At 40.2% G+C, this 14877-nt stretch overlaps 1 protein-coding gene across 5 annotated transcripts in view; it reads left to right on the top strand.

The window, feature by feature from the left end:
- Positions 1–14333, top strand: part of LOC117288022 (histone-lysine N-methyltransferase 2C-like) — a 66095-nt gene extending 51762 nt beyond the window's left edge. For all 5 annotated transcript variants that reach the window (XM_033768700.1, XM_033768701.1, XM_033768703.1 and 2 more), the window contains 14 exons: positions 196–516; positions 1133–1360; positions 1489–2042; positions 3090–3194; positions 3505–3614; positions 4456–4699; positions 5321–5436; positions 5958–6078; positions 6887–7049; positions 7667–7803; positions 8550–8680; positions 9169–9337; positions 10051–10350; positions 10830–14333. In XM_033768700.1, the coding sequence (XP_033624591.1) occupies positions 196–516; positions 1133–1360; positions 1489–2042; positions 3090–3194; positions 3505–3614; positions 4456–4699; positions 5321–5436; positions 5958–6078; positions 6887–7049; positions 7667–7803; positions 8550–8680; positions 9169–9337; positions 10051–10350; positions 10830–10919 (2789 nt within the window). In that variant the 3' untranslated portion in view covers positions 10920–14333. The remainder of the gene's footprint in view (positions 1–195; positions 517–1132; positions 1361–1488; positions 2043–3089; positions 3195–3504; positions 3615–4455; positions 4700–5320; positions 5437–5957; positions 6079–6886; positions 7050–7666; positions 7804–8549; positions 8681–9168; positions 9338–10050; positions 10351–10829) is intronic.
- Positions 14334–14877: the final 544 nt, after the last annotated feature.

The raw sequence follows: 14877 nt of genomic DNA, 5'->3' as shown, positions 1-14877 counted from the left end.
AACCTTGTATTTGAAAATTGCAACTTGGAGAGCTGTCCTTGTGCAAATTGTGACATTGTTGCCAAACCTTTGATGCAATGATTTCCTCTCCTACTCAACAACAAATTTGAAAGCAAACATTGCTCTGCTTCTGGTTATCATTTTTTCTTTGCATTTTAGAACAAATTAAAAATATTCTTTTGAATGAATTTCCAGGTGCGAGGGTTTTAACAGGGCATGAAATCATGCAGGAGATGCAATCCCACCAGCGAGCCATCACCCGTACCATGAACCACGCCTACCCAGGGATGGACCTACCCCCATCGCTACCCACGCCGCCACCCTCCAGTATCCTCCTTCGGGATCACCTCAGCACGCCCGACGGCATCGTGCCGTCCTCGTCACCAGAGTGTGAAGAAGAGAATGAGCCGTACAGACTGCGTGGTCTGAAGCTGATTACCGATTCTGCTATCGCTATGTGCATGGAGAGGTCCATCTCGCCAACATTCCCCGTCATCAGACCAACACCAAGAAAAGGTATCAATTTCAATCAGCTTTTTCTGTTATATGTACATCAGTGTTTGGCAAAGCCAAAATCATACACTTGCCGTCCGTGTTTCACATCTTTTCAAATAAGTCGAACTTGAACATACAAGCAAATAAAAACATTAAGAATTTTTTTTTTTATGTGTTGACTTGCCATGCACTCCATAAACGAGTAACATTGTCCCAACTTTGTGAGTCATGAAAACCAGTGCCTTACTCCTTTACATACCATAGTGTCCACTATCAACTTGTACCAAAACGCTCATAGCGGCCGCAAACAGCTGCAAGGTTTGACCTACTGCCATTCCTATAAAGAGGTCAAAGTAATAATGGATTAAAATACACCATTTATATGGCGCTTTATACGTAGCGTTTCTAAGTGCATGTCTGGATGTGAAATTTTTCAGTGTAATATGTTGAAGTAGTATCTCAATTTCTAAACCCAAATCTTTATTTTCTGTAATAACTGCTGACATTTTTACTGACAAACATGGATTAAAGAAATTTACAATATTAGCAATGCTCTAAAAAGGGTTGATAATTAGATATCTTATCTATGAAATTGCTTTGGTATTCTAAAGTTGTGCTTGTATTTTTATTATTACAGCTAAAGCAATGTTGAGCTCCGAGTTGGACCGAGCCATGTTATCGCCCACTCCTGGTACGGTTCCTGTGACGCTCAAACTGACCGATGCAGCCTCAGAGAACATGAAGAGCATCGTCAAGTCACTCTGCGGTCTGCTGTGTGTACCTGAACCTCAGTCGTATCACCTCGGAGGGGAACCAAGGAAAGAGTTGACGGCTACTAGTAAACGAGAAGCTCGACCATCAACTGGTGAGCAAATATTTGATAAGTTGGATTTTTCATGGTGAAGTGATACAGGCATGATATTCTTCATACATTTAATTTAATCAATATCTGATCTCTCTAAAAAATACATATATACTTTTTTCTCAAAACAGATTCCAGTGTTTCCGATCGTCCGCAGAGCACGGCAAGCAGTACGGCTGAGCAGCAGCTTCAGCAAGCCACAGGCAAGCAGCGATTCTGCAAACACTGCGACGTAGTCATTCTAGGGGAAGGCGTCCAGAAATACACCGGAAATCCTGCCGACCCCAAGGTGACCTTCTGCAGCAGCGCCTGCTACATGCAGTACAGCATCTCACAGCGATCGCAGATGCCGCCGCTGACCAATCAGGAACCGGCCGGAGCAGTGGTCAATCATCTCAGCTCTGAGCCGTCGAGCCCCGCCCCAAAGACGCCATCGTCAGTCACTCTTCCCATAACGGTCCCCCCTCCTCCCACAACAACTACCTCGGCAAGTAAAGATGCCGTCAAGGTGACACAAGTGACCTCGCCGATTCCGGTGACTTCGACGGCCAGTCAACCGACAACACCGCAGCCCACTCCGGTTCCCAGTGTCAGGATAGAGACCAAAGGTGACATGGAGGTCAGCGGGGGAAAGCCAAGCAAGTTGGTGATCAGACGGAAAGCTAGTACCTTGGATGAGCCATCGGTATGTCTATGATGTAACTCGTACCTTGTAATAATTATCTCATGTTCACACCATTCATTATTTAAGGGTTCTTTGACACTGTTCATTTTAATAGAATAAAATCTGAGTAAAATGTACATCAATGTCAATAATAGGGAGGTGAATGTGAACGTCAGAAAATGGTCACCACTTGGGGCTTATTTCAAGCTCACATACATGTATGACGCCTGCACATACGTTCCTGACGTGAGAAATGGTAACTTCCTTTATGCTTAAAACGTGAGATTTTTACAACAAAATTTGTTGATGTTCATGTTCACTTTTTTGCCTGCGTAAAGCGCAGCTAAACCTCCCTATTTTTTGGTGTAACCTATACACTTATGTGTGTAAAGCACAGTATTTTCTCGAGCCATCAGAGTAATAAGCCTGTGGATTTGTTTTTTTTTAAATAAAGGATTCAAACTGCCTTGCCAATCTCGGTGGTCTTTTGGTAAGATAACTGCTCCAGAATGGCCAATGTTTTGGGTTTGAATCCAACACGAGTATTATGCTTGTTGATTTTTTTTTTACCGGACTCGGGAAAGCCCTGATTATACAGTGCTTAAAGGGACACGTTGCCTTGGATCGGTTGAGTTGGTCTATAAAAAGCATATGTAATCGTTAAAAAAAAATGCATATGGTTGGAAAGATGTTTAAAAGTAGAATACAATGATCCACACATATTTGCCTCGAAATTGCATGGTTTTCCTTTTGCTTTGCAAACTAACACGGTCGACCACTCCCATAAATGGCCGACCGTGTTAGTCGACAAGGTAAAAGGAAAACCATGCAATTTCGAGGCCTATTTGTGTGGATCATTGTATTCGTCTTTTAAAACATCTTTCCAACCACATGCATTTTAAAACAAAAGGTTACAAATGCTTTTCAAAAACCAACTCGTCCGATCCAAGGCAACAGGTTCCTATACTTATCTGTTTATGGGTAAAACATAAACAAGTAATGCTGCTCATTCAATGAATTATTTTTGTGAAATATTTCGTGTTAATACCTTGCACCTCCTCTCCACAGCAACCAGTTTCTAAGAAGTGGAAAAACCTGAGATGGAAGAAATGGACCGTTTCCATAGTAACACACAAGAAATATCGGCCCCCAAGCGAGCAAGATATCGATGAGGTATGGGGTTATGATTTGAAATCTTGGTGAACGAATGAAAATATTTATATTGAGAGAAACCTTTCCCCCAAAAAATGAAAACAATGCAAGTTAGAAGCTCAAACAATCTACTCTTTTATTCTCATTCATAAATACCTTTTTGTTAAAACAGTAAAAACAATGGAGAAACTGAATTTTGTACTTATCTTTTTGTAAATTTTTGAATTCCTGTCCCCTGACTTTAGTCAACCAGTTTTAAAGCCTAATGTCCTAATAAGCCTGTTCAAATTATGAATATTGGTTTTAATTGTGTTCTTTTCCCTCTGTCTAGCTGATGAAGAAACTGGGTACATCGTTGCGACCAGAAAGTGCGTTCAGAGACACCAGAGCCTGCTTGCTCTGCAGTGGCCTGGGGGATGGAGAGACGGACGGCACAGCAAGGTAACATGTTATTAACAGAACATGTATTGACCCCTTGCACGCACGTCACACGCAGCGACTGTGCCACGCTCGCCATTTTGGCAATAGGTTTACGTGTAAAGGCTGCGTCGCCTAAAATGCGGACTTCACTGAAAAACGCACAGTGACATTGCCCACCAGTATGGCGCATCTAAGATTATTCTGATGATGATATCAGATGAATTGGGTCAATAACTGGACATGTACCTGGGATTCAAACCCACACCCTGATGACTTTGTCACCATAACTTAAGTCCAATACACTAAACTGTTCCATCATTACACACTTCTTCAAAATAACCATTTCAAAAATAAATCTTATGCCTCTCATTTTAATGGCAAAAGAGAATTAGCTATTGCAATTGCTTATTGACCAAAAGGACCTATATTGTTTCGACTCTAACAGAGTCTTTCTCGAAGGCTAATAATGACAACACAACACACATGAATAGGTATATAAGTGTAAACATAACAGTCAATGGGAAATAAATAGAGAGAGAGTCGGAAGCACACAGCAAGGCAACCGGTAACGGTCTGAAGGCGCCTTGTTTTAAAGGCACTGGACACTATTGGTTATTACTCAAAATAATTGTTAGCATATAAACTTACTTGGTAACAAGCAATGGAGAGCTGTTGATAGTGTAAAACATTGTGAGAAACTGCTGCCTCTGAAGTGACGTAGTTTTTGAGAAAGGAGTATTTTCTCAGTAAAATATTTGATTTGATTTCGAGACCTCAGCTGAGGTACACCAAGTGAGAAGACTTGTCTTTGACAATTGGTGTCCAGTGTCTTTAAATACTACTTCTCTTCATCCACTCCTAGGCTTCTTAACGTGGACGTGGACACCTGGGTCCATTTGAACTGTGCCCTGTGGTCCTCTGAGGTGTATGAGACGGTTAACGGTGCCCTGATCAATGTGGACATTGCCATTAAGAGAGCCAAGGCAGTCAAGTGCTGCTACTGCAGCAAGTTTGGCGCCACTGTGTCCTGTCACAAGTTCCGCTGTGCCAACGTCTACCACTTCGGCTGCGCCATCCACGACCATTGTATGTTCTTCAAAGATAAGGTTAGTTTGTCGCACTTACTAATAATAATAGTGGGTTCTTATATGATGTACAAATCTGTCACTCAGTGACGCTCATGGCACTCAAACATTCAGTACTTTTCCTAATAAGTATGGTGAGCTATGTTTTTGAAGTATGAGACCTTTTCCTTTTACATAGCCCCATGTAATGGTTTACAAGGTACTGTGGCACAACAATATGCAGCCAATAAAGCCTGAAGGACACAGCAATAATGGTTAATAGGTGTCTTGCTTTGGGACACAAGTGTCACGACTGGGACTTAAATTGCACTCTGCTGAACAGAAACAACAGAGCTTGAGTCTGGTGCCCTAATCCGCTCAGCTTCAACACGCCAAGCATTTTGCTTTGAAAGCTTGGGACAGTATGATTTCAGAAATCGTCGGAATCAACCCTTCTATTAAAAGAGGGCACTACATGTATACCAATGAAGTTTCTGTAGGGACCTGTCTAAAAGAGGCTAAAGGTCAAACTGGTTCAGCTGAGGTAATTAACCTCCGCATAATTCCAGCCCAAAGCTTTTAAGGTTATTTTTAAGAGATGTACAAACAGATATTCCATGACAGATTTCTTTTGATTGAGTTTGTATTATTCTTCCCTTTCAGACCATGTTGTGTCCTCTACACGCCCCGTCCAAGGCAGCAGACAGTGCCCTTCAGAGAACTCACATTGTCTTCAGGAGGGTGTACGTCAGTCGGGATGAGAACAAACAAGTCGCAAGGTATGCCAGTCATTATATGTGATTTTCTGTCATAGAACTCTGGGAAAGTACAGAGTATAATGTGCTAATTCACATTAAAAAAAAAATATAAATATATTAATATGTGACCTGTCACCACAAAATGAGCTGAAAGTTGGAATAAAATAAAAAAATTAGCTATGGGAATTTCTGAATTCTGCAGATCAAGAGCTTTCTAATGGTTTATAACACTTGGGGTAACAATAATCCTCCAAGCCGACAGAGCTTGTGGAAACAAGAGAGTTCTCACTTATCTATTGAGAAAGATTTGACTTTGACCGGCTGCACTGGGAAACAGCACAGTGTAATTTTCAGCTCATTTCGTCCTGTCAGGTCACATATGATGATATTGTGAGGTGAAATTGGTCTACACCGTATGAAAATTCGGCTCTTGTGCTCTAGTGAGATTTTCCTCCTTTTTGTCAAGGGTCTACATTCTCTCTTGAAGTGTCTTTCTCAGTAACTCTTATTTGTTTCTATGTATCTCCTTTGTCTCCTTATAGCATCATGCAGCAACTTGATCGTAAACACACCCTACGTGTCGGCAGTCTCGTCTTCCATTCACTGGGCCAGCTGCTGCCCCATCAGATGCAGGCCTTCCACTCGGAGAATGCCATCCACCCAGTAAGTACCACCAGGGCTCAGTTTCATAAAACTCTTAGGCAGAAAATGTTGCTCACTGAATTTCTTTGCTAAGCGAAGAATTAGTGGGCCACCAATTGCAACAATGTGAACTTCATGGAAATTTGGCAGGGGACCAGTTTCTGTTGAGCAAGATTTGCATGTGCTTAGCAAGTTTTTATGTTCCCCGTTTATGAAGTAGGGCCTGTGCCAAATTTCAGAGCTGCTTATTTTCTGCATAAATGCAGAAAATATTGCTTAAATCATTTCTGGAAAAAGGAATGACTAAAACTGAAAGCTGTGGTGTCTTATCATCATCTCTGACTGGTGTTAAAACGTTCTTCCCACAGCAAGCACAGAACACTTGGGTGTGATTCCTGGCAAAATGACAGTCACAAGTTTATTGGTACCCCCTCACAAACATATTCACTACACCACTCAAAAGAGATTTTCACAACTCCCATCTACCCTACATTGTAAAGATGAAATTGAAATCTACTGGTTATGTCTCTCGTGATAATTTGTAGCCAATAAGTTCTGGGCAACAAGTTCCAGGCAACATGTTCCTCGGCAATATGTTCCGGGCAACAAGTTTTGGGCAACAAGTTCTGGGCAACAAGTTCTGGACAACAAGTTCTGGGCAACAAGTTCCAGGCAACAAGTTCTGGGCAACAAGTTCTGGGCAGTATGTTCCGGGCAACAAGTTCTGGGCAAACAACTTCTGGGCAACAAACCTCACCTTATTATACTTCCACCATTCAAACTTCTCAATCCTACTAACTTGATATTTATTCTTATTTCCTAATACCAGGTTGGTTTTGAGACCACCAGGCTGTACTGGAGTATGAGGTTTACCAACAAACGCTGCAGCTACACCTGTAGCATCCATGATAGAGGAGGCAAGCCACAATTTCATATCCGTGTCATTGAGCAAGGCCATGAGGACATCACACTACAAGACGCTACACCAAAAGGTGTGTGTTTTTATTACCTAATTATAAGGGGGTTGGGTCATTCACAGCAGTGTTAAAAGGCTTTGGCTGCTTTTTCTTTGACACAAAACACAATCAAACACGGATTTACAATAAATTTACAAAGTTTAAAGAAAATGATAGCAGAAACCTTCCCTATAAAATATGCTTGCTGAAACAATTTCAATTAGGATTTTTGTCATGGCCAAAAAATTGACCGACAAAAGGTATCAAAACCGTTTGAGTCAAGTCTGAAAGATTTTAGATTTTTGAAGTACATACTAGAACCATCTTTTGTGTGAAATACTTCCCTCTAAAAAGGAGTCATATTCGAGAACCTAAAAGAAATTGCAAGGACGAAGTGTTTACGTGCTGAAGATGGTGCATGGTTTTTCGCTATTTTCTCCTGACGCACTCAATGGATTAAGCCCAAACTGTCACATGTTTGTTTATTTCATGTATATGGGTGATCACACAAAACATGAACACTGTCTGCAACTATTTGTCAGCTCTACCAATCCTGTATAATACCCTTAACTTTGCCCAGCGCTATGAATTTGGGCACATGAAAATAGTAATCATTAATATAACTTACCGAATCCCCATTTGCCTTTTTGCAGCTGTATGGAGTAAAGTGTTGGAGCCCATTGCCAAGCTGCGTCGAGATGCTGACATGCTGAAGCTGTTTCCGATGTTCCTAACGGGAGAAGAACTTTATGGATTGACGGAACCTGCCATCCAAAGAGTCATTGAATCGGTCAGTAAATTTCCAAAACCCACCCATCAAGAACCACAAATAATATAGACCTTTCCCTTTGTTGATAAACAAACTGAGATGGTTGGCGTGGCAACCAAATGTTAATAAAACGCTCATTCGTGTTTACAGGTGATTTAGCAAAATACAATATTTCTGCAAACTTTCAATTAAATGAAATAGCTCCCTTGATTGTTTGCTTTGTTTCCAACAAATTCAACACTATGTTTGAATTGTGTACAATTTTTACTTTGACGGTACATGTTCCGCATTGACGGTATACAACCAGTCTTTACCTTCTTGTTATTATAAAACAAAAATACCAGTTGATTGTCCGTATTTTTCCAAAAAGAGGAGGATCTTTAGTTTGAACCCATCGCAAACTTATCTATTTGTTGCATGAGAACCCGGGTGTACAGGGTCGGATATTACACTAAAAAAGAATTGCTAGATGGATGGTAGGCATTCGCTAATTTTGTTTTATGAAACAGACGGTTACACGTTTTTACACGGGAAAAGCCCCACGGCCAGTCCTATGGAAAGAGAGGAACTTTTTTTTTTCAAATTACGGAAAATTTACATTAAAAAATAGTTTTAAAGAAGGATGCAGCCCCAAAAAATGATGCGGGCAATACCATCAACCCGTATTGTTTTTTTAATTTGGCCTAACAGATTTTGTTGAGTATAGGGACTGCACTTATCCATATTGGTGACTTACAAGTTGTTGTCGGTTTGTTTGTATGTTCTAGCTGCCGGGTGTTGAGTTGATCCAGAGCTACAGCTTCAGGTTCGGCCGGTCACCCTTCATAGATCTCCCTCTTGCAATCAACCCAACAGGCTGCGCTCGTACAGAGCCCAAGATGAGGACACATCTCAAGAGGTATAAACATCTCACATCTCTCATCACTCTGACATTGTAAAGATGAAATTGGAATCTGATGGCGTGGTCTCTCAAGGGAGTTTATGGGCAATAAGTTTTGGCCGAATAAGTTCCAGGCAATATGTCCTGGGAAACACATTCCAATGCCAGGCCTGATACTTCACTAAGGAAACAAAGGCGATCGCCTCCATGCCCCCGGCCATTGCCTTGGTGCCCTTGAAAAGCTGCAGTAGAAATTTACAGATTCCTCAAAGGGTGCCCTTTTCAAGGAGAAAATGCCTTGGTGCCCTTGCCCTTTCAAAACTGAAGCATACAGGCTTGCAAGGCAATAAATTCCATGCAATCTCCATGAAGAAAACATATCTTTTTAAGAACAAGTTGATGGCAGTTTCGGTTACCATCTTCCTGTGTCTCGGCAAACCTTAGTTATCAAAAGTTCCTTCCTACCTTGCAACATTTCTCACCCTCTTTTACTCTTTTGACAACAGGCCACACACCCTGACCAGCAACACGACGTCCAGGTCCTTCCAGACGACACTCAGCAGTGATTTTGCGTCTCCGTACAACAAGCAGTTTGTTCATTCCAAGTCGTCTCAGTACAGACGTCTGAAGACGGAGTGGAAGACCAACGTGTACTTGGCACGCTCTGGCATTCAGGTAAGGCCTCTCTGGATGTGTGAGATGTCATGATCGGAAGTGCCAACTCTCCCTTATTCTTCAGAAAGTACCCTGAAAACAAACTAATGTTTAAACGTTCTGCTGAACATATTTGAAAACTCTTTCCTTGTTTTTTGTTGGAATGTAAGGAACTCAAATTATACGGAGGCCAGCCTCCGTTGCCCGTTGCCCCTGGTCTTGGCCTTGGTGCTCCTTCAAAAGTGTTAGTACACTTTCAGATTTTACGATGGAAATGCCCTCTGCAAAATGAAAATGCCCTTGCCCTCTCAAAGATGAAGTTCCAGGCCTGAATGCAATGGGAGACTTTCCAACACTAGGTGGCAGCAGACATACCGGGTAAATTTCCATTGTTTACATAGTTTTGAACATGCGCAGAGTAAGTCTGCTGAGCGGCGGTAAGTCTGCTGCCACCTATCGTACCAGAAAGTCTCCTATTCTAAATATCTCTGGTTGTTGTATGCAATTTTCTTGATCCCAAGATGCAAATGTAGGCAGCTCTGGTATCATGATTTTTAAATTCATTTTGATGCTTCCTTTTAGTGGAGTTTTCTTTGTGGTACAAAGTTTGTTTAGTTTCCTTCCTCGCATTCAGAATGATTCTTGCAGTCATTGATGTCTTCTGTCCTTCTTTCTTTCTAGATTCTAGAATGATTCTTAACCATTGATATGCCTCTTTTTTTTTTTCTCAATAGGGTCTGGGATTATTCGCCACCCGAGACATGGAGAAGCACACGATGGTCATTGAGTACATCGGGAAGCTCATCCGCAACGAGGTCGCCAACCGTCTGGAGCACGTCTACCAGATGGGCAACCACGGCATCTACATGTTCCGCATTGACAATGACACCGTCGTGGACGCCACCATGAGCGGCAACCCGGCCAGGTACGTCAACCACTCCTGCAATCCCAACTGCGTCGCCGAGGTGGTCAACTTTGACAAAGAGCTGAAGATCATCATCATCTCTAACCGGAGACTCAGCAAGGGAGAGGAGGTAAGAGACACTCGTACTTTCAGCATGGTTTCCCCCAGGCTTTTAGCCATGATTTGAAAATAGGGCATCCCAGACGCATTGCTGGCTAATACCTTGGCTACCCTTTCCCCCACCCCCACCTTAGGGTTTGCCCTTGACTTGTTCAGTGACTAACTCATACTAAATAAGAGTGCTTTAGGAGCACCAGACTCAAGCTCTGGTGTTTCTGATCGGCAGAATGTGGGAGACAATCCACCATTATAGCCGTGTCCTTTGGATAGGATGTTAAGCTGTTGGTCCCGTGTGTTCTGTAATGCATTCAGAAGAACCCAGTGCACCACAGCACCATTCACACCACCACATGGTGCGATGTGAAGGAATATGTTTCATGCTTAAAAAACGTAGCTCCTCAATTCTTTGAAGGTAAACCTGTTTTTTTTATTCATATTATATATGTTTGTATAATAATGTGCTTTGATTTTTTCTTCCCGTGTCCGCAGTTGACCTACGATTACAAGTTTGACATAGAGGATGAGAACAGAATCCCTTGCCTTTGCAGAGCGCCCGGCTGCCGGAAGTGGATGAACTGAATTCAGAGAACGTCCACGGTGACAACAAAAAAGAGCCGACCCTCACAGAGCTGTCCCTCGCATAGACGTCCCTCTGACATTCAATCATGGATAGATGATAACAGCATCAGGTTCGTGGACAATGTGGGAGTCTGTCACTGATTGGTCTCAGCAACGATTCACGAGACCAACAGGAAAGCCTGGGCTCAATTTCATAGAGCTGCTTAAGCAGAAAATATTGCTTACAAATTTTCTGCTAGGCGAGAATAATCAGGATACCAGCTTTTTCTGAAATCGTGCCCTGGACATTGCTAATCAATTCCACTGCTCTATAGAACTGGTGACTGCGCACAGTTTTAATGCGTAGATTTTAAGATGCAAGTGGAGACTTGAAAGCTAGGTGGCAGCAGACTTACTTACCAATGTAAATTACCATTGTTTACGTAGTTCTGAGCATGCGCCCATTAACGAGAACAATGGTCTTTATCTGGTAAGTCTGCTTCCACCCAGCGTTCAAAAGGTCTCCCATTCGCATGGGTGCCAAACTTGGGTAACTGTGATCCAGTCTAAAGGGTATGGTGTGAGTTTTAGCCGGTCACCTTCATACGCTGACATTGAAATGACCACGTTGAGGTCAGGGAGTGAGACCACTGTACTGTGAACAAAATGTGACTCTCAACGCCAAAACCAGGCACTTTGCGCTAAAATTCTAAAAAATGGGTTTGCTTTATCCTCAAATAGATGCGCATAAGTAGGATTTGAAACTTTGCATGGTGGGAGTATAATCAGGTGAGGTTTGAGGTAGCACCGTTTGTAAATTTCCTTGAGTAGTGTTGGTTCTGATAAGAACCCGTGGTTGACATTGACAACTCTACTTTTCAATTAGTCTGCTCTGATCGTCTTCAGGAGGAAGACGATCAGAGCAGACTGAAATGTGGAGTTGTCAACCATCATTTCCTTGCGGATGCAACACTACTCAAAAGAGATTTACTCATGGTGCTACCATCAAACATCACCAGATTAGATGCCAATAGTAAGGTCTAATAAAGGACCACACTGTAAGTTACAGAATGTTTTAAGACCTAACATTACGTTGATATCAAGGCTTTAATACGTCACATTATATCAATTTTCTAACGCTTGGGATTTGGTTGTATTCACTTCTAATGCCATTTTGCTATTCCTGAGAAGTGATTGATTTTGGCATGATTGGGTCACAAATTTGTCAAAAGTGAAAACATAACTTCAATAATTACAAATGTAACACTTTTCATGAGACTGCGATGATAAAAATCTCTCTCAGTGAAAAATTCCAAATACTCTCCAAATTTTCTGGGTTGAATTTGAGTATAGTGATTTGTAGCGAAGAGCAAGATTACAGTTGAAAAAAAACAAAGCATGCAATGTCATCAAAAATGAATAAATCTCTTAGATAAATGCAGCCAACTTTGTCATTTGACCATTCCCCAAACTTTTTTTTAGTGTAAATACTATATTTTTAGGTAAAAAGAAGAAGAAGAAGAAGAAAAAAAGAAGATTGAAAATAGTTAATTTTTGGAGAATTACCGCAGCTCTACCCTCTTGATTGGGGAGCGTATTTTTGTTATATTTAGTATAAACCTGAGAGGTACGTCTGTCGTGAAGTTTGTTACTACAAAAGCTGCCATTTTTGAAGATAACTATTTGTCTTAAATGGTTTTTAAACTTGTATAGCTTCGTTTGTGAATTCTTTTATTGGCTTAAATATAAAAACAAAATGTTGTCGGTTTACTCTCCTGGTAATACTATTGTATCATATTTGGTAACAGAGTCGTTTCAATCATCAGCAGCAACAACAATGAAACATATGGGGGATTATTGATGTGTGAATAGACTCGGCAGATGATGAGAGTGCTGTTATGACACGTAGGGTGGGGGAAGGGGTCATTTTGTTATAAAGATTGAAGTATATTTTATTGGAGATAGTATTGTATTTGCTTGTTGTCGTGTACTGTAGATGTAAAATTGCAATTCATCATCGGGCTGGACAAATGTACAGTTTGTAAAGTTTTGGTTTGGTTTGCTTTGTTTTCCTCTATATTAATTTGTTTTCCCGTTTTATTTTGTTTTCCTTTTGTGTAAATACTTTTCCAACAAAAACTAAGATACGACATAAGATGTAATTAATACCGGTAGTTTGTATTTAAAATTATCTTCTACCTCTGTTTGGGTAGTCTTGATGAATATTGCCAATTCTTCGTAAGGTGCTGTTTCTCTACAAAATGAAGCACTCTATTAAGTTAGGACACTGTAAATAGATAAAAACTCCACCAGTAATAAGATCTCCTGACAGTCTTTAGAATATTGTTGTAAATTAGACATATTGAAGTTTTGCGACTCTGATTTTTTTTTTTTTTTTTTGTGACAGATACGTAATTTTAAACTAAAATGACCGAATCGTGGCAGACAAATTAAATTACTTTCATAAATTTAGATACTCAATTGAAAAAAAATCAGTCATAATATCGTGTAATTTGCCCAAATTTATTTTTAAAAACTAATTCACTACGATTGAAACAGTAACAGTTCAGTATTAGCAAAATGATGTATTTTTTAGTGAAAGGCCAATAAGGTGATAATCTATACATGTTTAGTTTGTTGTTTTGTCGTGAGTTTCAGAACTGAAATCGGTAGTAACGGTTGCGTAACCGCTTGCACAGCAATTAGAAGCTCTAGTGGAAAAAAGCTTCGCCCCAACAATAAATTTGTGTTTCTAATTTGCTTTTTTTTTTTATGAAACAAAAATGAACTGTCAGCGACAATCTTTTCTGAAGAAACTTGTTTGTTATTTGAAACAGCAATCTTGTAGCCACTTTATTTATGAACAGTTTAACAAAGAGTTAAAAAGAGAGGACTACAAAAAAAGGCAGATGATATATTTTACTGGTATATTAATATAAAAGGTTCAAAGGCAGTTCTTGTACAAAATAATAATTTGATGGAGTTGAAATGAATTTTTTAGCGTTTGACCTCCTAGTTTTGTATGTCTCTCTTTTGTTTTTCTTTTTTGTTATTAAATAATAATAATAATAATAATAATAAAATGACATCCTTTTCTTGTAAATAATTTCCCGAAATAAATGTGATTGAACATTAAAACTTTGATTAACTCTTTTTGTGTTGTTCCCAGCAAGAACAGTGTAGTTATATTGTAGATGATTCAGTTGTAAAAAAAAAAAAAAAAAAAAAAGTAAAAAAAAACACCTTAAAAAAAAGGCCGGCCGCAACTGGCTTTGGTTTTTAAACAATGTTAATGTACTGAGTGGAATGGTTACCATTCTAGGTGTGTGGTGGAGTGAGTTTAGTGTCTGTCCATGTCTGTCTTATTATATTAATAATACAACAGCTGAATGTGGAATGCCAATAAAAATTTATTAACAGATACCACAAAGTGAATAATGCAGAGTTCGGTTGGATTTCTTTTTTGCTCTGGAAAATGTACACTTTTTGATGGGTTTGTTTGAGTTTAAGCGGCACAACATGCTGGAGGGGTAGTGTCATTGCCATAAACTTTCAGCCTACATGTAGAAGGGATTCTTGCATTTTTTTGTTGAATTTTGGCTGAAATCGGATAAAATCCAAAGGGGTAACCTTGCATTTTTAGCGCATTTGGGCTGAAATCGGATAAAATCACAAGGGGTAAATCTTGCATTTTTGGTGAATTTAGGCTGAAATTGGTTAAAACCACAAGGGGTTAGTCTTGAATTTTTTGCAAATTTGGACTGAAATCAGATACAATCACAAGGGGTAAATCTTGCATTTTTTGTGAATCTGGGCTGAAACCGGAAAAATCACAAGGTGTAAGTCTTGCACTTTTGTTGAATTTGGACTGCATTTGGATAAAATCACAAGGCCCATAAAGGTATACAACCTTGCATTTTTGTAGAAATTTTGGCTGAAACCGGATAAAATCGCAAGGGGTAAGTCTTGCACTTTTGTT

This window comes from Asterias rubens, chromosome 3 (genome assembly GCF_902459465.1).
Source record: "Asterias rubens chromosome 3, eAstRub1.3, whole genome shotgun sequence".
NCBI classification, from domain to species: Eukaryota; Metazoa; Echinodermata; class Asteroidea; order Forcipulatida; family Asteriidae; genus Asterias; species Asterias rubens.
Note: the sequence above shows the minus strand (reverse complement) of the source record. Positions and strands in the feature narration are given on the sequence as shown.